The sequence below is a fragment of the Temnothorax longispinosus genome, chromosome 9, assembly GCF_030848805.1.
Source record: "Temnothorax longispinosus isolate EJ_2023e chromosome 9, Tlon_JGU_v1, whole genome shotgun sequence".
NCBI lineage: Eukaryota > Metazoa > Arthropoda > Insecta > Hymenoptera > Formicidae > Temnothorax > Temnothorax longispinosus.
Genome location: NC_092366.1, coordinates 19,233,278 through 19,254,904, shown reverse-complemented (window position 1 = coordinate 19,254,904; position 21,627 = coordinate 19,233,278). Strand labels below are relative to the sequence as shown.

Genomic DNA, 21,627 nt, shown 5'->3' with positions numbered 1-21,627 from the left:
TGAAGTTCGATCGAAATTATATGAAGGGCCTCGTTCGAAAAGACCACCCAAATTTAAACAATTCGTTTAAATATTGTTAGAAAAATATTTGTAATTATATTTGTGATTTGCATCAATAGGTAGGAGAAAGCGCAATGACAGCGACGAAGACATTGAACAAGTATTGGCAGAGTTGGCATTGGAATATTCTGGAGAGAAACCAGAAGCTACGGACAATAAAGTTGAAGATAAAACAGAACCGGACGAGCAAAAGATTGACAATGAAGATAAAAAGAAAAAAGGGAAGAAGGATAAGAAAAAGACTGAAAAGAACGATATCAAAGACGATACTGACGAAACTATGGACAATAATATTGTAGAATCAGAATTAAACAATACTGACAGGGACGTTGAAGTTAGTACTGTAAAAACGGCGGCACAAAAGAAAAAAGAGAAGAAAGAAAGGGAGAAGCAAAAGAAGTTAGCTCAGAAAAAAGCGGTAAGAAAGATAACAATGATATAATTTGTTCACTATGTAAATGCTTTATATGTAAAATTTTTTGCTTAAAAATGAATTTATTATTAATGTATTTCTTACTAATGAGATGTATTATTTAATTTTCATTAAAATAGGAAACTGCAAAGGAAGGTGGCAACAAGAAAGAGGATGACGAAACTGCAGCTTCTGAAGAAAAGAAAAATGATAAAGTTATATCAGCAAAGAAGGATCAGGATAGCGTAGAAGCCGATGGTGACGTTGCTGAGACTGAAGATGGTACAAAGAAGAAAAAGAAGAAAGGTGGTAAGGAAGAAACTAAAGAAAAAGGTAATTTTAGTTACTAACATATATTGCTTGGATGATTGTTTTTCGAATCTATACGAATGTATTTCTAATAATAGACTTTTGCGATAGGTAAAGGACCTGGAAAGAAAACTATTGCCGCTATGCAGGAAGCTTTGAAAAAATTGAAAGAAGAAGAAGAACGATTGAAGCATGAAGAAGAAGAAAGGATAAGGCAGGAAGAATTGCGAGAGCAGGCAAGATTGGAGCAAGTGCGACTTGAACAGGAGCGTAAAGAAAAGAAGAAATTGAAAGAGAAACAACGAAAAGAGAGATTGAAGGCAGAAGGAAAATTCTTAACAACGAAACAAAAACAAGACAGAGCTAGGGCACAAGCGATGCTTGAGGCACTTAAAGCTCAAGGTTTTGATTTGCCAGATGTTGGAGAGAAAAAACCTAGACCAGGTGTTGTACATATTTTTTGCACAATATTTGCAGAGAAATTAAAGTCATAGTATTCATTATTGGAATTATTTTAGGAACACGAATTAGGCCAAATAAAATGAAGCAACAAGTTAGTGTAGAGAAGAAAGAGGAAGAAAAGATTGAGGATAATGAAACATCCGCGGCTCAAGTTCAAGTAGAAATAGTAGATGAACCGGTACAGGAAGTAAAGGAAAAGAAGGAAGAAGACGATGTTAAGGATTCGTGGGATGCTGAGACTACTGATGATGAACAGGAAGAGGAAGGTATTGCTTTATATATAGATTATAGAATTATATTCCGTCCAGAGACTTATGACACTGTATAATGATACATTGAAGTACTCGAATTTTAATTAATTTCAGATAAATCAGACGATATTCTTAAGACACCTGAAAAAGTGAAGAAATTTGGTCAAAAAGTTCCAACCTCGGCTGAACCAGAAAAGAAAGAATCATCCGAAAGCGATACAGAGAGCGAAAGCGGAAGTGAATCTGAATCCGAAGACGAGAGCGACGACGATAGCGAAGTGGAGGATAAAATGCCCGATGCCGCACGTAAAAAGGAACGTGCAAGGGAACGAATTCAGAATCGCCGTATAGAGGCAGAGAAGAAAAAATCTTTGGATAATCTGAGGGCCGCCGTTGTCTGTGTTTTGGGACACGTCGATACTGGCAAAACGAAAATCCTGGACAAATTGAGAAGAACGAATGTACAAGACGGAGAAGCTGGTGGTATAACTCAACAAATTGGTGCTACTAATGTGCCGATTGAAGCTATCCAAGAATCAACGAAGCATGTAAAGGGCGTAAGTGTTCACTTGAGATCTGAATCTTCAAATATTGGATTTCTGATTATATTGCAACGTACTTGATGTACTTAACGTACTTTAACAATTATCTTTTTGCTTCTAGTTTGCCGACAAGAAATTTAAAATTCCTGGTCTCTTGATCATAGACACACCTGGTCACGAATCGTTTAGTAATCTCAGGAGCAGAGGGTCTTCTCTTTGTGATATAGCAATTTTAGTTGTAGACATTATGCATGGGTTGGAACCGCAAACTATAGAGAGTATCAATTTATTGAAAGCAAAAAAATGTCCTTTTGTTGTCGCTCTCAATAAAATCGACAGGTAATTTCGCATTATGTATAATAATTAATAACTCTGAGATATTTGCGATTGATTAATTTGCATTCTACGTCATGATATTAGCTGCATTAGAAAGTTGCATTATAAAAGTCATGACAATTTAATTTTCTCAGATTGTACGATTGGCAGACCATGAATCGTAAAGATGTTCAAGATATAGTGAAGAATCAAGAATCTAATACTCAGCGAGAATTTGAGAGGCGGTCGAAGGATATCATTGTACAGTTTGCTGAGCAAGGTCTGAATGCGGCAGTGTATTACGAAAATCCAGATCCGAGAGAATACGTGTCGTTAGTTCCTACCAGTGCTATAACAGGTAATAACAACATACAAATATACAGACCTAATAGATAGAAACATAACATTTGGGAATATCTGAATTCTTTTTACACCTCACTGTATCATATACAGGCGAAGGTATGGGCAATCTGTTGGCATTAATAGTTGATGCCTGTCAGGGTCCTCTGGCTAAAAGATTGATGTACAGCGAAGAGCTACAGGCTACCGTCTTAGAAGTCAAAGCATTGCCTGGACTTGGTACTACGATAGACTGTATTCTAGTCAATGGCATGTTAAGAGAAGGTGATACAGTCATCATCGCTGGTACGGACGGACCTATTGTAACACAAATTCGCTCGCTTCTTATGCCGCAGCCGTTAAAGGAATTGCGAGTTAAGGTAATCTTTCAGTGTTTTGCACTCTAAGATGATGAAATATCATCACAATTATTATACTATTCCTTGCGTACCATCAATCAATAAATCAATCAACATTGTCTTTACAACTCTGGGTGGATCTTGGCTTATTCTAAAGATTCGATCTTCTTCCTCTTTACGAACATTTACAACAATGTTTTATATGATGTGGTTGTCAGCTATGTGTACAATTTTTAACTGGAGGAAAGCAAGGAAAGATTTCTGTCAGGTTTTCCTAAACCCTAAGCTTACGAAGATTACGAATTAAAAATCTCTCTAGAATAAGGGATCTCGAGACTCGGCAATTATGAGTCCGCCTTTCCTACACAAAGCCACGCGATATCCCACTCCCTGCATACTTGATTTTAGAAAATAATATTTATGGCATCATATATTTTTTATTCCAGAATGCATATATCGAATATCGTGAAGTTAAGGCAGCTCAAGGAGTGAAAGTTGCTGCTAAAGATTTGGAAAAGGCCATTGCTGGTATGTAATCTACTTGTACAAAATCAATAAGATTAATTCTTTTGCTTTGTAATATATAACATACATATATATATTTTTTTTCAAATATTTGTTCTTAAGAATAAAACGAATAACACGAGTTGATATTTGCATATAGGATTAAATCTGCAAGTTGCACAAAAACCAGATGAAATAGACGTTTTGAAAGAAGAAATAGGAAAGGAATTGTCGAGTGCTCTAGGAAACATTCGACTAGCTGAACGAGGAGTTTACGTTCAGGCGTCAACCTTGGGAGCTCTTGAAGCGTTGTTGGACTTCCTGAAAAGCAGCAAGATACCGGTAAGTACTTGTCTGCAGAACAGTTTTTTATTTTGCGTGCATGCGACATTATATACCTATATCACATTCGTGTATATCACAATACCAGTACAGTGATATAATATTTTTTTTTACTCTCGACTACTGCCAGTATGCGTTTCACGGACACCGAATATATTGCATGATTATTATCATATATTAGATAGTTGAGAGTCGTTTAATTGACGTTATAATTTTGATATTTCTTTGGAGATCCAAGCTAAAGAAATGAATAGTAATCGTTGTCATATTATATAATCACTTGCATTGAGTAATAAGATTTCCGATAATTTTTCACTGATATTTCATATATAATACTTGGTATTATTATAGTCTCATACTCTTATTTTTTTGTTTATACTATTAAAATGAAAGTACTAATGAAAATCTCGTCTCTACCGATACTGCGGTTTCTTTTACTAATTGTAAGTATTTATTGAACAATATCTCAGTATAATGTATGTGGGTGTGTGATATCATTGCCACTTGATATATTATCTTGATTATTATCTTATCAGCAACTAAAGTCAATATAAGTATTTATTAAACTTATCTACATACATAGTATATATATATAAGTGCAATATGTTATCCTCATAATTCTAAAAATGACTTACAATTTATTTGTATCATCGAGGAAAATTAATTCTTAGTCAGATGTATATTTCTCACGATTCCGATTTATATTCGTTGCGCGTATAATAAGCGCGGAAAGGATGTCAGACCTCGAAAAAGATCGAGACTCGCGGATGTATAAATAAATAAAATAGACATATGTATATCGGCGAGCGTGCGTAGATAGGATTAAGAGCAGAGAGATAGAGACGGACAGATAGATCGGTAGCTAGATAGATAGACAGATGGAGAAAGAACAGCGGCAACAGCAGCAGCAACGAACCACTTCCTTCTTAACAGTTTAGCAGGATACGGCTCATTGGTCGCACACGGTGCTTGTACCCGTGATCTCTCATCTCTCTCCTCCCCCCTCCCCCTCCCCCATCGTGCTATCAGTCGCGCTGTCCAACCGCGTGGGCACGCCTCTACAGCCTTCTACAGGGTGTTTTATAACTTCATCGCATCATCATTTGTGCGTCGACCAAAGTTTTGGAGCGTGCGGTTTTGGAATTTTGTCTTTCGAAAATTTTCCGATCCACGCGGCGTCTCGATTAACATTTAATTTAATAAAAGGAGTAAAGCGTGCGGCCGCGCGCCCGTGGACACCATTCACAATACGAAATCGGGTAATCTATCGCGTGATGCGATTATACGTAAATCCCCATCGACAACGTTTGATAAACATAATGGACATTCTGAAATTTGATTCGTGCCGATCGTGCGCGAATCGTTTCCATAGAAGCTAGATATTGTATTCGGTAAACGCACGCACGCACGCATACAGGTATACACACGCGGACCGCGCGTATATTATTTACGAGGAAGTTACACTATAATAGTTACAGTCGTCCGTGGTAATCGCGCCTGTCCCATCCCCATTTCCCTTACAATCGCGGAGAAACAAACTTGTATATTTACATAAGAGCATATACCAGCGAGAGAATGGCAAAAATGTCCCGCGTTATCTCGGAACCGAGATATCATTCACAACAAGCTCCAGCTACGCTATAATGACCGTATAAGTAATCTAGTAATGGAAACGATTCCGCTCAAGTCCGCGAGCATACATTTTGCCATTTCGGGCCCTCGAGGCCGCGGACGATCATCCGTTCAAAAGTCCGTATTTTTTGCGACAAGTAGCTGTGCAGAGAGAGAGAGAGAGAGAGAGAGAGAGAACGAGCAAGAAAAAATTTGCTGTCATCTTCAGCTCGATGTAACACACCGTCCGAAACGGCCTTAAGCCTGTCCTTGCTCGGGTTATGAATGGGCTCCCCCCACCGCGATTGCACGATCACGTGGCCCCGTGACGTCAGTTTTATCGCACGCACACGCGAGAGACACGCACGTACGATCCCCTTCCCCTTTCCCCGCTGCCCTCCTATTCTCGCCACTTCCTCACGTGTACAGAGACACGGCGTTTCCATGGCGCGAAAAGGGTTGGGGAGGGAGAGAGGGAGGAAGAATCCAAGTATCACCAAGTGTGGCCAGAGTCGCAAGAGGAAAGGACGAGGGAGCAAAGGGATGAGAAGGGTTGGCAGATTAAACTCACGCAGACACGCACGCGATGGTGGTGCCTCTCTCTCTCTCTCTCTCTCTCTCTCTCTCTCTCTCTCTCTCTCTCTAAGTCTCTCCCGCTCTTGGAATGCCTCGTTTTTGCCAACATGGAGGCTCGCACGCCCGCGGACGTGTGTAGGCTGAAGAAAAAAAAAGGAATACGTGATCAACGTACAGGAAACTGCCCACACTCGGCGCGCGGGCACCGTGGGTGGATCGGCGGATGGACGGGCGCGGGCGGGCAGATTCAGGAATCGTAGCATCGACGGATACTGGCGCGAGAAATAGCGGAAATAAAGTAACGAGGATACGCGAGGCTTGCAAGGAAACGGAGCAGAATTCATTCGGCGCGCGATGCGCGACGCCGCGCCGCACCGCGCGTGAATGAAAGCCTGCGGCGCGGCGCGCGGCGTCTTGATTTTGACCTCTCGTCTCGGCTTGCCGGAGTTGAACGCTGATTGTGAGATAGATAGCGGAGGTTCATTCTTGTCGCTTTATAATTTTATGTTATACTTTGCTATATTATATTTTGCTTCGAGACCGAAACCGGGTCGAGATCGGGAGCGTTTCTGCGCCCATTAATTCCTGTTGTCTGGACGTGCGGATCAAATATTATAATTGAGCCGTTATTTTTCAAATATCGCGTACGTCTTGATGAATTAATTTCTCATTTGAAGAATTCGTTTACGTATCTGTCAAATAGCGAAGTGATCCCGGGAGGTCGTTTGTTGAAATTGTTCAATCATACGATATATATACCTATTACAACGCGCGTCGCACTATTGCATAGGGCGCGATCTTTAATTTCGCTAACAATAAGTCTGTATATAAACTGTAGAGAGCGTATAGTCTTTTTATATGTCCCGTCGTTTTATATATACCTGTCGCGACCGCCACAACAACAGGAAGTCATAACTTTTGACGTGAATTCAATGAGTAACATAAAGAAGAATCAATGTAAAGTGTCTTTAGGTCAAGATTACTCGGCGACCATGACGATGTTTTTCAAGGCGTTGCCTCGGTAAAACGTAAATCACATTACATGTATATTGTATATCTGTTAATTAAACATTAAATGATACGACGCGACGCCTCTCCGCCGCGATCGATGCACAATGGCGGTTGTTGAATTAAGGATTCTTATCGGGCGACGCGACGGTCTTTCCTGTTCTCGTCTCTCCGTTTAGCCGAACGAGATCGGAATATGCAGCTTAATCGGGACCGCGGGGTTTTACGCGCTCTTCTTGGAACCTGCCAGACATACGCGCGCGCGCCTTGATTGACGACTACCTATAGTACCTATACGATTAGCCTATATAGGCCTATACGCTGCCTATAGGCAATAGCGGGTGTGAATAAGACAACCTGTCTTGTCTGGTGGATAGAGCGCGGCGCGGCAACTTGCTAACGACAATTAATCGCGACCATGGCACTCGCGCCGAGCTGGCCTAACTCTCGCGATAGCAGAGTTACCATCGGCATTTTGTTATTGCTGAAATCGTCATATGACGGCCGTTATGTAACAGCAGGCGGTATTACTAACATAATGATCGCAGCGACGCGAGTACGACTGATATCGGGTTTCTTTTCGTCGAAACTGCGTAATACCACGGCTATCGTCGCGGTACAGAATCGCCGATTAACGTGTCGTGATCTTGCGTGTCGATCGCGCGTCCCGCGTTAATTGGATGGCGAGATTCCCAGATTTTCGGCAATCGAGAAATTAACGTTGTCGATTCAGAAATTATAATAGTAATACGACGAGGTTACGCGTTACGTTGACAATTGACAAAATTATTACTTTACTGCAGAATGTGTGTATAATTCGAATAAGATACAAGCCGTTTTCGGTCGGTCTAAGATTCATGTAGTATGTAAGTATCAATTAATATATATAGAAGGATTTTTATCTTTAATAACCTTGATAAAGGTGATTTAAAGGTGAATCACTTTTTGCCACCCTATATATATGTTCGCGGCTGACTTTATTCAGTGGATTTTCTTGAATGCGCATACGTCGGAGCCGGAGAGGAGCCGGAGCGGAGCTGAGCGGAGCGGAGCGGAGCAGAGCGCGCCGTGCCGTCACAAGCGGACTCCGCTCTCCGCCTTCTCGGCTCCGATTCAATGCGAGCGCAACAGGAAAAGATGGTTCGCTTCCTCATATTGTTTCCGAACGCTCGGCACGACAGTAGTTTCTTACACGCCAGTTATGCATTAAGAAGAGGCCCGAGTTCCCTCGCGCTCGAAACGAGACTAATGCATTTTCATAACGCATAACAGCCACTGCGATATCAATCGTTCTTGTCTAACAAATTACACAATCCATAATTTATAGGATTTCCGCTCCGCTGGCGACGACACATTTCTCGCTCATTTCCTCGGATTATCCCGGTGAATCCGTCCAATCTGGGATTACCGCTGTCGGTCGTCGGTCCCCCGTTAGACGATCGCTCTCTTCTCTTCCTTTTTTCTTTTATTTATTATCGCGATGCCCGAAAATCCCACTCGTCCCACTGGTTGTGACTCAACCACTCAACCGCAAGCCTTTTACATTTAAGGACAATTTAAGGACGCTGTCTTTTTGTCGCGGTATCGATAAACCTCGAAATAAATTACAATATTTTATTGTTGCCGCTGGAGCTTCACTTTTGTACAATTTCAACTTGAGGAGGGAGGCGCTCGCTTTTCAAGAACCTGCCTAGAACGTTAGGACACTTAGGACGCGCGCGCGAATTTCGGTACAATGGGAAAATTCTCAAGTTTTGTTGCCGGGGACTTCCGGCGGCACGGAATTCCTTCGCTATTCTGAAGAATTTCGCGGCATCTGGCAGGGTTCGGACTGTTCGGACTATTCGGAGTTTCGGAGGCTAGCCGATCGGCTACCTGGCTCATTCGGCCGTTCGCGTAACAGGCGGGCGGAAGCGCAGCGCTCGCTCCTCTTCCGCGCCGGTGCCGGTGCCGGTGCCGGTGCAGCAGGAAAAGATGGCTCGTTTCCTCGCATTGTTTCTAACCGCGGCATATGAGGAGTGCGCGGCCTGCATATGCTGGGGACATGGGAGCGGATGCGTGCGAGCGAGAGACCGAGCGCCCGTGCACGCTTCGCCGCGTCGCGTCGGCGTCGCGTCGCGAGCGCGTTTTCATGAAGCGATCGAGGAAAACTGCAGATTGACGTGCTCATCTTCAATTAACCTCGAAGATAAATTAGGATTACGCGAGCGTTGCCCTACTGGATTCTCTTAATCTCACAACAATTTTTCTTGGCTTGTTTTTCTAAATATTTTATTAGGTAATAGGTACACAGCTTTTGTTTGATAGAGCCTTTTTGTAAAAAAATTATTATTTATTTTTTATGTTGCATGTCTTTCTTACAATCGAATTTTAGAGATTGTGATTCTATTGATGTAAACATTACTTGAGATCGTACGGAAATTATGTAACTTTGCTGTTCGCTTCCTCTCTCGCGAAAATCAATTTGCCAAAAGATTTTTTTTCATTTCAATCATTTATTTTTCGGTAAACGGTAAGTTTCTTGAGAGTCTCGTTCCAAGCTGTTGCAAATCTATAATTCTTTTTTTTTCCACGCATATACTTTTTATCAACGCGTTTACAATTCTTTGTAATACCTTTTGTTAGTCAATTTTACGATAAATGAAAAACATTAGCCATATAAGAATTCGAGAAAAATGATAGTAAGTCATATTTTCCTGCGTACTTCGTACTCTTTAGAATCGTTGCTTCGAGCATATGGAACGCACCTCTCTCTCTCTCTTTCTCAGTGATCACCGCGTGATCATGGCGACTTCGTGAAGGTGCGAAAAACCGAAATTCGCCAAAAGGCCCCAGCCACGCTCGTCCTTCGGTGACGCTAATCGCGCGCGCTCGCGCGGGCAGGATATGCAGGAGGAGCGGAATGGGAGGCGAGTTTAATAAATTAGCGTTTCCTTCTTCGGCGCAGCGTGCCGCAGTTACGACGAGAGGCTAAAGAGGATCCGTGCCCCCGACGGCTGGTTTTAAATGCCGGAAGCACCTCCCTCCCTCTCTATCCCCCCGTCCCGATTCCCCGAGCCCTCCTTTAACCCACCTCCCCCCCCCTCCATCGTACCATGCGCCGGACCCCCTTTCGTCCCGCTTCCTCGCCGTCTTACTCTTCCTCCCAACTTCCTCCCGCTTATACCAGCATTACCAGCGGCGTTTCTTTCGCCGGCAACATCTGCCGTGTCCGCCTTTTCTCGTCGTACTAGATCTCTCTCCTTCTCTCGTCTCGTCTTTCCTCTCCTTCCTTTCCCCCTTTCCCCCTTCCCCCCGCCGCACTCGACTTGTTTTTTTTTCTTTTTCACCGCGGCACCTCTCTCACCTCCTGTCCGCCTCCCCATCCACCCGCCTCCTCTTCTTCGAGAGCATCCGTTCCTCTAAAGCCAAGTATCGTCAACTCGCGACTCGCTACGAATTTTGATCGTGTACGGAGAAGAAGATCGAGATTTCGTGACGACTGTCGTCTAAATCTCGCCGCGTTGACGTAATTCATCAGTCAAAATGATTATTTGAATGAAATAAGAAATCGGATAAAATTATATTGTAAGCATTATTGATCGTGATAATTGCCAGTATTTAATAATGTTTCGTTAATCGTTAATTGGATATTATATACGAGCTAAATGTCGATCCAGATGAAATTAGTCCAGATGGAGCATTATGGAATTGGTACAGAAATTTTTGTTCAACGTTTTATTTTTTTCCTTGGACATTCCACGAAGCTGCAAATGTACCTTGCAACATGTAGTAAATAGAAGGCTGAGGAAAAAAATATATTGGCGGCGGGCGTATCTGATATAAGGATCGGAATGCGACGCGACGCGCGCCGGAAGTTCTAAAACACGCTTATCTTGGAAAGTCCTCGGGAACGTATCATCTTCCGCTCGTTCGCCCATCCGTTCGTACGTTCATTCGTTCGTTTGTCTCTACTTCGTTTCCCCTCGATCGTGCGCCTCCGTCAGCCGCTTGGTACCGGCTCGAGAATTGGCCCGTAAATAGGAACTACCATTTGTGTGCACGGTCTGTATACCTGCAAGAATAATTATCGTTACAATCGCGGTGGATGCGGTTCGTGAGGGTGCGCTTGAAATGAAAATAAGAGAGAGAGAGAGAGAGAGAGAGAGACGTGTATTTGAAATGCAGAATTATTATCAAGTGCTTTTGCAAGTTAGAATATTTGCAAGTTTTATGGGAATTTTGTTATTTGTTTGTTATGAAAGAAGAGAAGATAAGAAGAAATTATTTATCTACGAAAAGAAAGAAACAATCTGCAAGATTCTTTCTAGGATGATAATTTAATTGTATTAATATTAATACATTTAATTCTGCGATTATGAAATCTCAACATATTTATTAGTCTCAGCGCAGATATTTTAGTGGACAAGCGGTTTATATGTATACATACATAATGATCTTGTTTACGTGCACAAGTACCTAACCGAGAGTAATGAATAATAAGGAGTAAAAGAGGAACGCGCGATGCGAGATAAAATCTGAAAGTTACACTATACTTATAGTGTGTTTAACTCTATCGCAGTTCTCTTAACGCGGCAATTAATCCCGTATATCGAGTATCGTGTTATAGACATTGACCACATCGGCAGCGGGTAACCGATATCCGTTTCGAAACCGGAAGGCAGACGCGCGAGTCTAATCGTAGCGAAGATCAGAAGGCTGATGATTAAGACGGAATGTAATGTGCAGCAATACAATCTGCCAGTTATCTGAAATAAAATAAACTCGTATGTACTCTTAATCGCTTCTTTATATTTATTCTAAAAGATATTAAGAATACTTAATAGTGATATATTAGATATCATTTATTTTTAACGTAAAAAAACACAATCAGTGGAAACTTAGCGTTGCCGGATCGTGAATCGTGAGTTTTGTCGTAACATACATATTTCATATTCGTATTCGTTATTGACGAAATCGTTAAAGGTACAAATTTGACTAAAGGAATAAATGAGAATGTGTACTTTTTATTCAGTGTACTTATATAATCAGTTACAATCAACATAGCTAGCTTTCGAGTTAGCTTGTATATAAATGTCCATTAAACCGGCTTACGTACAAGTGTTCTTTCTTACAGGAGTAATTCAGAATTAAATTTGCATATTGAATTATACCGAGAATAAAAATCTCGAGATATAATTACTAATCGAGTTTCATTAATTTGCATGGCACGCGATTAATGCACGGGATTTACGTAAAAGATCCGAAAGATCTTTACAGAGATCTTGGACGGATATTTATTTCTCTCTCATTGTCAGTATCTCTCAGTAGACCCGGGACGTCTTCTTGTGTATCCTGTAACGTTACGACTTACGACAGCTTACGCTCGTTCTATACTCCGGTCGGCTTTAATCCCGACTACGGCGGCTCGCGCCTCGCGGTTCGCGGTGCTCCTCGACCGCGCGCGCGGGCGCGGACTCGCGGAGCGGCTTTTCTCGGTAAAGCCGCGAAACGGCTTGTTTGCAACTGCATCGCCGCGTCCGTCGCGTTTATTTCAACGTGTTGCGTCGCGCGTCTCGTGTCGCCGCGTCCCGTCTCGTTGCACCGTCCGGCCGAATCTGGGCGGCATGCATGCGTCACAGGTTATTTTTGCCTGATGGTATATACACACGCGGATCCGTACACACGGAGAGGCTCGCGGGATCCGTGGCGTTTCGGTGGCAATGATTCCCAGAGATTCGGTCGCCGGTAACTGAACGTAGGCGATCCAAACGGATTGCGAAACGCATCGCTCGTCGTCTACCAGCCACTTTACTGAAAAACAGTTATTAATATTTATATATTAATCTTATTACGATTAATTTACATTTAAATGATAGTTATTCGTCGTCGAGAAATACTCTCCATAGTAATTCTTTTCAGCAGGTTTTTCATTAAATTTCTTTATAGATATATCAAGAGATTTGATATATCATTTGTTTGACGGCAACGCGACTAGTCTACTCGTGACTTCCCCGTTTATCTTCCGAACGGTTACTCCTCGTCCGAGCAAATGGATTGCAAGGCACTTTTTGCGCATTCACATGGTCACGCGTGACGAATATCAGCGTCGATGAAAAGTTACATTGCCCGCAAGAAACTGGTTCGCGTTAAAGAGATGACAAGTGCGATTCGCGTCTCCTGCCGTTAGATTGTTACTGCAATCGTTTACTCCTCTCTCTCTCTCTCTCTCTCCCCCCTCTCTCCCTGCATTACGTAACAATATGCGAAATAACGTGACGCAAGAAACTATGTAATAATGTTGCCAAGATGAGAGAGACAGTCATTGCACGCTGTCGAGCAAAATCAGAGCAACTTGCGTAATGACAAACCGCATTCGCTCGCGATGCTGCTTGATATATATCTTTCTTGCGTTTAACAATCTCTCCTTCGTTAACGACATTTTTGTCTTTGTTCACAGTACTCCGGAATTCGTATCGGACCGGTCGTCAAGAAAGACGTCATGAAAGCTTCTATCATGCTGGAGCACGACAGCCAGTGAGTACATCTCGACAGTAAAATTGTCACTCTCGATCGTGTCTGCCTCTATTAAGTTCTCCAAGAAGTGAGAGTGAAAATAAATATCAATTTTATTCTTTTTGTAACTTTTAGTATACGAAATAACTTGTAAAAGTTGTGTAAAAACTTTTTTATGAAAGAAAATTTTACGCTTTTTCGATACTTCCTCAATTTCCTGTTATCGAAAAGAGCGACGGATAGCCGACAGCGAATTATAATTAATCAATTGCCATTTAATTAATTTGTCCGCAGATACGCCACGATTCTCGCATTTGATGTAAAAATCGAGAGGGACGCGCAAGAGCTCGCGGACTCCCTGGGCGTCAAAATCTTCCAGGCTGACATTATTTATCACCTGTTCGACAAATTCACCAATTACAGGGAGGAACTGAAGCAGCGCAAGCGGGATGAGAACAAGCACATCGCCGTGTTTCCGTGCAAGCTCAAGATTCTGCCGCAGGTGAGTTATATCCGAGTTATATGCGCGTTCGCTTCGCCAGGGTTGAAACGGATACGCGATAAACAAGCGGGATTTACGCCGCGCCCGCGCCGGTGCGACGTCACCGGCGATCTCCGAACTCGGGGACTTTTTAAACGTGAGCCCGTTTGGATTTCAGTACGTATTCAACTCGAGGGATCCGATCGTGATCGGCGTAATGGTCGAGGCTGGAATCGTCAAGGAAGGAACGCCGCTCTGCGTCCCGAGCAAGGACGTGAGTTGACTTAACATTTCTTTTTCCTCTCTACCCCTGAAACTCATTGCGCGAATCGCAATGTACATATGCCTCTTCGTGTGCCGATGCCGTTCGCATCATTATAGAATATGAATGTATCGCCGGGGAGATCGATAATATTCACGTTGTGCGAGCGTCAATGACAGGTACCTATCTTTTAGTTTGCGCATTTTTGCTACTAACGTTAACGTATTAGGGACCTTAACAGAGTCTGATCCTTTCTTTAATTACGAACGAGAAGAGATTACCAAAGACTTTACTTATAGGGAACAAGGTGTCGCGAATACCTGCCGAGTATTTCTATCATTCTTCACGAGAATAAAATACGAACGTCGGACAAGTGTTTGCGTGAAAAACCGGCGCGACTTGTCAGCGACGCGTTGCATCAAAAATAATTACGATGGGCGTATTTATTTTAATCGCGGTAGCCGGAGAGATTTTAATGAAATTTACGCTGAAGACTCGAGGTGAAAATTGAATTCGCTCGCACGTGGAAAGGATGAATGGAAGAGAGAAAGAGAGAAACGGATGCCAACCTGTGTATGCAGGACTTGTATTATACGACGGTAGACGGGGGAAGTTGCGACTGGACCAGTCCTGCGGACCGGAGCGGAGAGCGGTAATTGAGAACTATCGGCGCGCGCGTAGGTGAACTCGTTCGGCGGAAATACGGCGATTCAGTTGGTCGATCGATCGCGTCGATCGAGCGGGCGGACATATTAAACCGCTCCGGGCCGGCCGATCGACTGGCATTCTCAGTCCCGCCCGCTCTCCCTCGCTCCCGTAGGTGGATCCGACTGACCGAAGAGAGTCCGTCTCTCTTTCTCTCTTTCTCTCTCCCTCCCCCTATCCCTTCCTTTCCTTTCCTCTCTTCTCTTCGTCCCGTTCTTTCCCGTAGGAGGAACCGGGTGGGTAGCTGGCCTCTCCGGCCTCGCCTTACGCGGTAGCGCGCGCGAAACGTTGCAGGTTGCCTAGTCTCGGATCCCGTAGGCGTCGACGATGCCATTAGTGGCACGCAAATTCCCGACGGACAAAAATCCGAAATGTATTCTCCCACCGGCGCACCCACGCACCGCGATCGATGATTTAACGCGCGGCCAACTCTGTCACCGCGCGGCTCAGTTCGGCTCAGCTCGGTTCGGCTCGACTCTCGACTTGGCTTGGCTTAACACCGCTCCGCGTGACATTTTTTTAGTCTTTTCCTTGCAGACGCTTTTCTCAGCATCCCGTGATTTATTCGTCCGAAAACGAGGACATCTATAATTTTACAGATATCGAGATTTTGAAGATGTCTTCTTTTAATGTAAAAATTGAAATGCGCTTATGAAAAAGATGTGTAATAGTTACAGCGCGAAACGCAATTTAAGAATGAGATTGAAAGAAGAGATTCGCTTGAATTGTCGAATATCGGAATTGAGTTTACATAGCACAATTATTTATTATATTTATATTACGATATATTTTATATTACAATTTATATATAAGATATAATTTATAATATCTATGCTACACTCTTTTCTCTATAGTCCTCTCGCCATTCAGAAATATATATATCCTCTTTTCTACGGTATACGTAGCTCTGTTGTTGAGATTCGTCCCAGTCGCGGGCGATCGCGCGAAGGGAGGCGACGAACATTTTGGTCGTGGCTCTTGCGTGGCTCAGACCACGTATCTGGGCCCACGCGATATTCTCCGCAGGACATCGAGCTCGAAAGACACTACTCGAGTTCGAAGCTCGGCTCGGCTCGAAGCTCTCGCTCGTCGCGCGTTGCCGAATTCTTAACGATATTTCTTAACATTTTTTTGGCGGTTGCTCTTCGCCTCGCGCCAGTATTCACTAGGAACATGTCCTGCACGATTTTGCACAACGCGTTCTTGCCGTGTGTCTTTGTTCTTCGAAAGAACGACGCGCGGATTCCGAACGGCTGATCGTCTTTCCACGAGCGACTCGACGCTCGACGTTATATCCGGTACCGAAAGACGAGCGCGGTACAACTTTCATATTTTTTTTTAGGTTTAATTTGAATTCGAACTTGTAACTTGTTTTAATTTGTTTTAATTAATTTCCTATATATTTCAAGTAGATAAAGAAGTAAAATTCTTACAATTATGTAATTCTTTTCAAACGGTGTGATTCGAGGAAATATTGCAATTTATTGTATAAAACTTCTGCTCTGAGATATTTTTTCCTTACCTCTTCTCCCTCGGTTTCTTTCTTTAGGCATGGGCTTTAAAGCAAGGTTTTAGAACAACCTTTTCTCGAAACCTTTAAGGCTTAAGAAATAGAATCGGCTGCTGTTAGCGATTATTCGACTATAATACTCGGAGAACGCACGTGTTCGGTCTCGCCGAATAAAACCGGCAGCTTCGCAAACAAAGCGACCGGCGGAAAAATCGAGATTTACCGTGAAAGTTACTTCCGCTTGTATCGTCCAATCATGGAGCGTGTCGTCGGGTCCGTGTATATTCGCGAAGACGCGTGTCTTCCCGACGATGACCTGACGATTATCCCGTGCCTTCATCGAGTCTCACGAAACTCCAGTTAGCGCAGGTCAGTTTGCGCCCGGGTCTCCCTTTTGTTGAACGGCCGCGGCGACCGGATGCACGTCGTCGGTGGGACGGAGAAACACGCGCCGATATCACGCCGCAAAAGGAAACGGCGCGGCTTAAACATGGGGACGGAAGAACGATACGGCAGAACGTGAGCTCGCAAACGTCGAGGGGATTTTCAGCGCGCGATCGCGCGATACATTTGGCCAGAGGAACAGTGGCGTGCCTCACAGAGGCTCTCGAGCCATGCACGAAGATTCGCATGCCAATTTCGCGTGATGACGCCCTGTCCGCCGTTCGTGACCCGCCGAGCCTTCTGTGATTACAAACATCTTTTCGTTCCCTTTTCCCTTTTTCTTTTATAGTTATAATTACAGTTGTAGTCATTATATTGTGAACATATGTATGTCTTTTCGCGCATATAGATAGATCGAGATTGAAATCGCGCATCGACGTTTTCCCGTAAATGTGATGATTCTCGTTCGTGTCGTTTATACGTAACGCGCGTCTTGATTACTCTTCCCTTAGAATTTATTCTGCCGTTTTATGGTGCCGCGAGAGAGCCTGGAGAGAGAGGGAGCGCCTCGGAGAACTCATATGGAACATATCTATTCATCTATCCGCCGTTTCCTCTCTCGCGACTTCCATCGTGCGTTATCGGACATACCCGCGCGTAGCCGCGCGCACCGCACACAAATACATATGTAGAAACACATAGAGAAACATATAGTACGGGCGTTGCGCAACGCGCCAGTCTCGATACTCTCGATAAGCGGCTTTAACGGCGAGCGGAAATCCGGCGGATTCTTTCGGCCTGCCGTTTTCTTGCGGCGTTTCCTTTTTTTTCTCCCCTCCGTTATCCATTTTCCGCTCTTTCCGCCGACCGACCGACCGGCAGGCCGATCATTCGTCCATCCGTTCGTACATCCGTCAGTTTGTTCGGTGGCGGATTCTGTTCGGCCTGATGACCCGGGAGTCGCGATAGCGCTGCGCTTTCGATGCGCTCTCTCTCTCTCTCTCTCTCTTCCTCTCCGCTCCCTCTGAGAGTAGATCTCGGCACGTTTCACGATTGGATGGTCCTGGCGGAAATAACCTCCCTGCGTAAAGCATCTTCTTTTTCGTTATTCTCTTCTTCCTCGCAGTCTTCGCTCCAGCTGTACATATCGCGCGACACTCTTTTCCGTTTTCTTCTGCCTCCTCTTTATCAACTAAGCGACCGTCTGCTCGCGTATAATAGAATCGTCGTACTTTTGTCAGTTTACATATAGAGCCAGAATACGTCTGTTCATTAAGCTCCGGTTTTAAATGCAAGGTGAATCTCAGGAGTTGATCGAATTTATATATCCTCTTACAATCGACTTTGGATTTGTTTTTTTTTATGTATTTTTATAAATGCATACATATGTATTTTATAAATGTATATTTAGTAATGAAAAATATTATGATTTTCCAAAACATTATAAAATCCCAAGAAACATTGTAAAATATCAATCAGTACTTAAAATCAACGTAAGTTAGTAAATAAAATAAAATTTAAATTGAATTAAAATTAAATTAAAAATGAATTAAAATCGGAGTTGGACAGGACATTGTGGAGCATCTTCGTTTGTCGTTCTTATAAAGCGAAAGTTGGAAGCTTGAGTAGGAGCGAGCAGAGTAAACGAATAACTGGGACGAAGAGGAAAAAGGAGAGAGAGAGAGAGAGAGAAATAATCTATGAGGTTTAAATATGATTCCCAAGTCGCATCAATATTAAGAGATACGTCCGTTATTGAGCAACTTGCGTATCGTGATGTCTTTCGTGGATAATGAAAAATGTTAAGAAAGGACCTGAGTAGCTTAGAACGATTTCACTTGGAATTATATTCAGCTCGTGGGCGAGCGACAGGAACTAGAAACGCTCTGGTGCGCGAGTCCTCTTCCGGCGGAAAGGCGCTCGTACATAGAGCCGTTCTTCCTTTCTCTCCCATACCGTCCCTCTCCCCCGCCCTGCCCGTTGTTTCCTCTTCCTTTTCCTTGGCGCATACGCCGTGGCATGCGCGCGTGCAAATTCGCGGCGGATAGGAATTTCAAGCCGGAGAGGATATCTCTCTATTGAGAGGTATTCAGACCGCGACGCGACATTTCGCAATTGCCCCCGATGCACGCGGATGTTAGTCTCTCAACTTCTCAAGTATAACGAGAAGGGAGCTCTTACGCGAAAAGATCCTTCCCGACTTGGCGAATCGTCCGAGGAGTAAAAAAGTAAGTACGCGAGACACGGCTACACCAATCGAATACGGCAAGATCAATCGAATTGTCTTCCGATTTTTGCAGAGAAGCGAAACTTTCAACACAATCTTTTTCAGAGATATCGTCATTCTATTACCTTACAAATTATGTATATTATATTTAAAAGTACATAACAGATTTAAAAAGCTCGTAGTATATATATACAAGTTAGATAAACGATATGTCGGTATTTTTTTTTTGAAAACGCAAAATTTAGATATAGTTTAACAATATCGTTTCATCATCGTTAACAAAAATGAACATAAAGAAGACAAAGCTTCCTCTATGAGGAAGCAAAAATGATAATAAAATCGATACGCGAAAGTTCATTTTTAAGAAAACTTGAAAACATTTTAAGTTGTTATACGAGCATTGTAAGTAAGTAAGCATTGTAAAGTCAGGATCTCTTTTATACCACGTGAATGTTTTCTGATATAACCCATATAATTTCGACGACATCAATCGGAACCGGATGTGTCGAGTTAACCTCGAGGGACTGTCCCGAGCCTCAAAAGAGCCGGTCGCATACCAAAGGATACTGTGTGTCGCTTATACTTAGCATTTGTACGTTCACTACCACTATTATACCCGCGACAGACTGAATGCATTCTTGTGAAAGGACGAACGTCTCGCGTCCGCACTCGGCATGTCGAGAGGGTTCGGCACCGTCCGTCCGTCCGCCCGCCCGCCCGCCCTTCCGTCTAACGAATGATAAACGGCCGGAAGGAAGCCAGAGGCGTTTCCACGAAAGCTACTGACAGGGTCGGAAGACCAAAAGACGGAAAGACGGAAAGACGGGATGTGGTCGGTGAGTAAGCGCCGCGAACGCGTGTGTTTGTGCTCTTTCGTGCTGCACCAGCAGCCTGTACGGCGCGGGCGTCCCTTATTTTTCAATATCGCTCTTCCTCTCTATTTACCCCGCTCTGAATATCGCCCTGTCGTTCTCTATCTCACATTCCGTCTGACAATGAGTTTTGCTCCGCGTGCAAAAAATTTTCTATTAATGTTCTCGAAATAAATCATCGCACAACTTAAATTCTATATACAGCATTATTTCTCAATGGCAGATTTGTTGGTTTACTTGAAATAGATTTTCTCTCAACGAGAAAATCGAGGCAAATACATAGTTTTTGAATAATTCAGAATGGAAAGTAAAGATCTCGTAGAAAAATAAATTTTACGAGTGAAAAATAGGAAGATTATCTTTTTTAATTGATTAGTTGATATAATGTATAAAAGCTGGAAATAAAAGAAAGGTGCGATTAATAATGATAATGACTTCTTTATATTTTTGCGAAAGAAGAATTGTTTCTAAATAGCGTTTTGTCAACGCAAAACTTGTCATTTGGCATTGTGTATTATAAGAAGAGGGAGACATTAGAGGAAAGAGAAGAGCGGCTAGTAGAACGGAAGCGAGAAACGGGAAGGAAGAGGAAGAGGGAAACGTCCGGCCGGATACGAGGTTTCCAATGTCGGCGAGATCGTTTTACTCGAGGTTACGATTAATTCTGCCAACGACGATAAAAAACGTCGTGGCGGAAAAGGAGTAAACACCTCCGGCACACGTGACACGTGAGGGACACGCTTACGTCCGTTAAATAGCACACGCGAGCGGGCTTTTAACCCCAGGAACGAGACGTTTGTCTAATCTCGCAAATATATTTACACTGCCCAATATATATTCCAAGAAAGTTCGCGGAACATTTTCAACAAAATTATCCACGAAAACAGTATGCAATCTTATTTCTGAGAAATGACGTGTGATCTTGGAATATCTCGAAGATTCTTCTTTCATTTCGGAGCTTCGGCATTGATATTTTCGAAATTCCGAATCCGAGACATCTCGTGTGATCGCGCTGCTCCTCTCTCTCTCTCTCTCTCTCTCTCTCTCTCTCGCGTTTTAATAAAATCTCTTCCATACTTCTGATTTTTCGAAGCATAATGTTATTTAATGTAACTTAATATTTTTTCTTGTTACTTTTTATTACATGTATACTATACATATTGTTTGTTTTTAGAGGGCATGTCTTTAGGGGAACTCTTCGCTCTTTCGTCATTTACCGATTTGACATTTGATTCCCCGCGGTTCCGGGGGGACTCAATTTCAAGCCGCGAGCGCAAATGCCTAAATGCTCACGAAAAACGAGGACGTGGCGCGAATCTCGTTTAACAGCGTCCAAAAGCGCCGACGACGCACGCGGTGAGGCCGTTAGAGCCGCAAACTCTCGTCGCACGGACTATAAAGCCTTCTAAATTGGTGCGGGCCACGAAAATAGACTTCCGGTTCCCGTCTCGCGCGCGCGTGAGCCCGTTCGCTCGCTCGCTCTCGCCGAGACGCGTCGCGACACGCCACGTCTGCTATCTAGTATGCCAAGAACGGTTCCACCCCCTCGTCTTTCGTCTATCCTTGCATGCACCCGCGATAAATGCGGCCGCGTATACGCA

The 21,627-nt window shown here is 43.4% G+C and overlaps 1 protein-coding gene and 1 long non-coding RNA gene across 5 annotated transcripts in view; one reads left to right on the top strand and one right to left on the bottom strand.

Moving 5' to 3' along the window:
• Eif5b (eukaryotic translation initiation factor 5B) overlaps nucleotides 1-21,627 on the top strand; it is a 33,604-nt gene that overhangs the window by 1,041 nt on the left and 10,936 nt on the right. For both annotated transcript variants that reach the window (XM_071788296.1, XM_071788297.1), the window contains exons 2-14: nucleotides 120-478; nucleotides 613-805; nucleotides 893-1,225; nucleotides 1,300-1,509; nucleotides 1,609-2,051; nucleotides 2,158-2,375; nucleotides 2,507-2,709; nucleotides 2,805-3,070; nucleotides 3,496-3,577; nucleotides 3,714-3,895; nucleotides 13,530-13,606; nucleotides 13,880-14,087; nucleotides 14,245-14,340. In XM_071788296.1, coding sequence (XP_071644397.1) covers nucleotides 120-478; nucleotides 613-805; nucleotides 893-1,225; nucleotides 1,300-1,509; nucleotides 1,609-2,051; nucleotides 2,158-2,375; nucleotides 2,507-2,709; nucleotides 2,805-3,070; nucleotides 3,496-3,577; nucleotides 3,714-3,895; nucleotides 13,530-13,606; nucleotides 13,880-14,087; nucleotides 14,245-14,340 — 2,870 coding nt within the window. The remainder of the gene's footprint in view (nucleotides 1-119; nucleotides 479-612; nucleotides 806-892; nucleotides 1,226-1,299; nucleotides 1,510-1,608; nucleotides 2,052-2,157; nucleotides 2,376-2,506; nucleotides 2,710-2,804; nucleotides 3,071-3,495; nucleotides 3,578-3,713; nucleotides 3,896-13,529; nucleotides 13,607-13,879; nucleotides 14,088-14,244; nucleotides 14,341-21,627) is intronic.
• LOC139819121 (uncharacterized) lies at nucleotides 10,170-15,452 on the bottom strand. Of its 3 annotated transcripts, none has more exons than XR_011733604.1 (3): nucleotides 14,898-15,452; nucleotides 12,189-12,883; nucleotides 10,170-11,838 (listed from the first exon to the last, which is right to left on the bottom strand). It is a non-coding gene; the product is annotated as an uncharacterized lncRNA (long non-coding RNA). The 3 variants fall into 3 exon arrangements; XR_011733605.1 differs by having other exon boundaries at nucleotides 10,171-11,144; nucleotides 11,619-12,883; XR_011733606.1 differs by having other exon boundaries at nucleotides 10,171-11,144; nucleotides 11,626-12,883.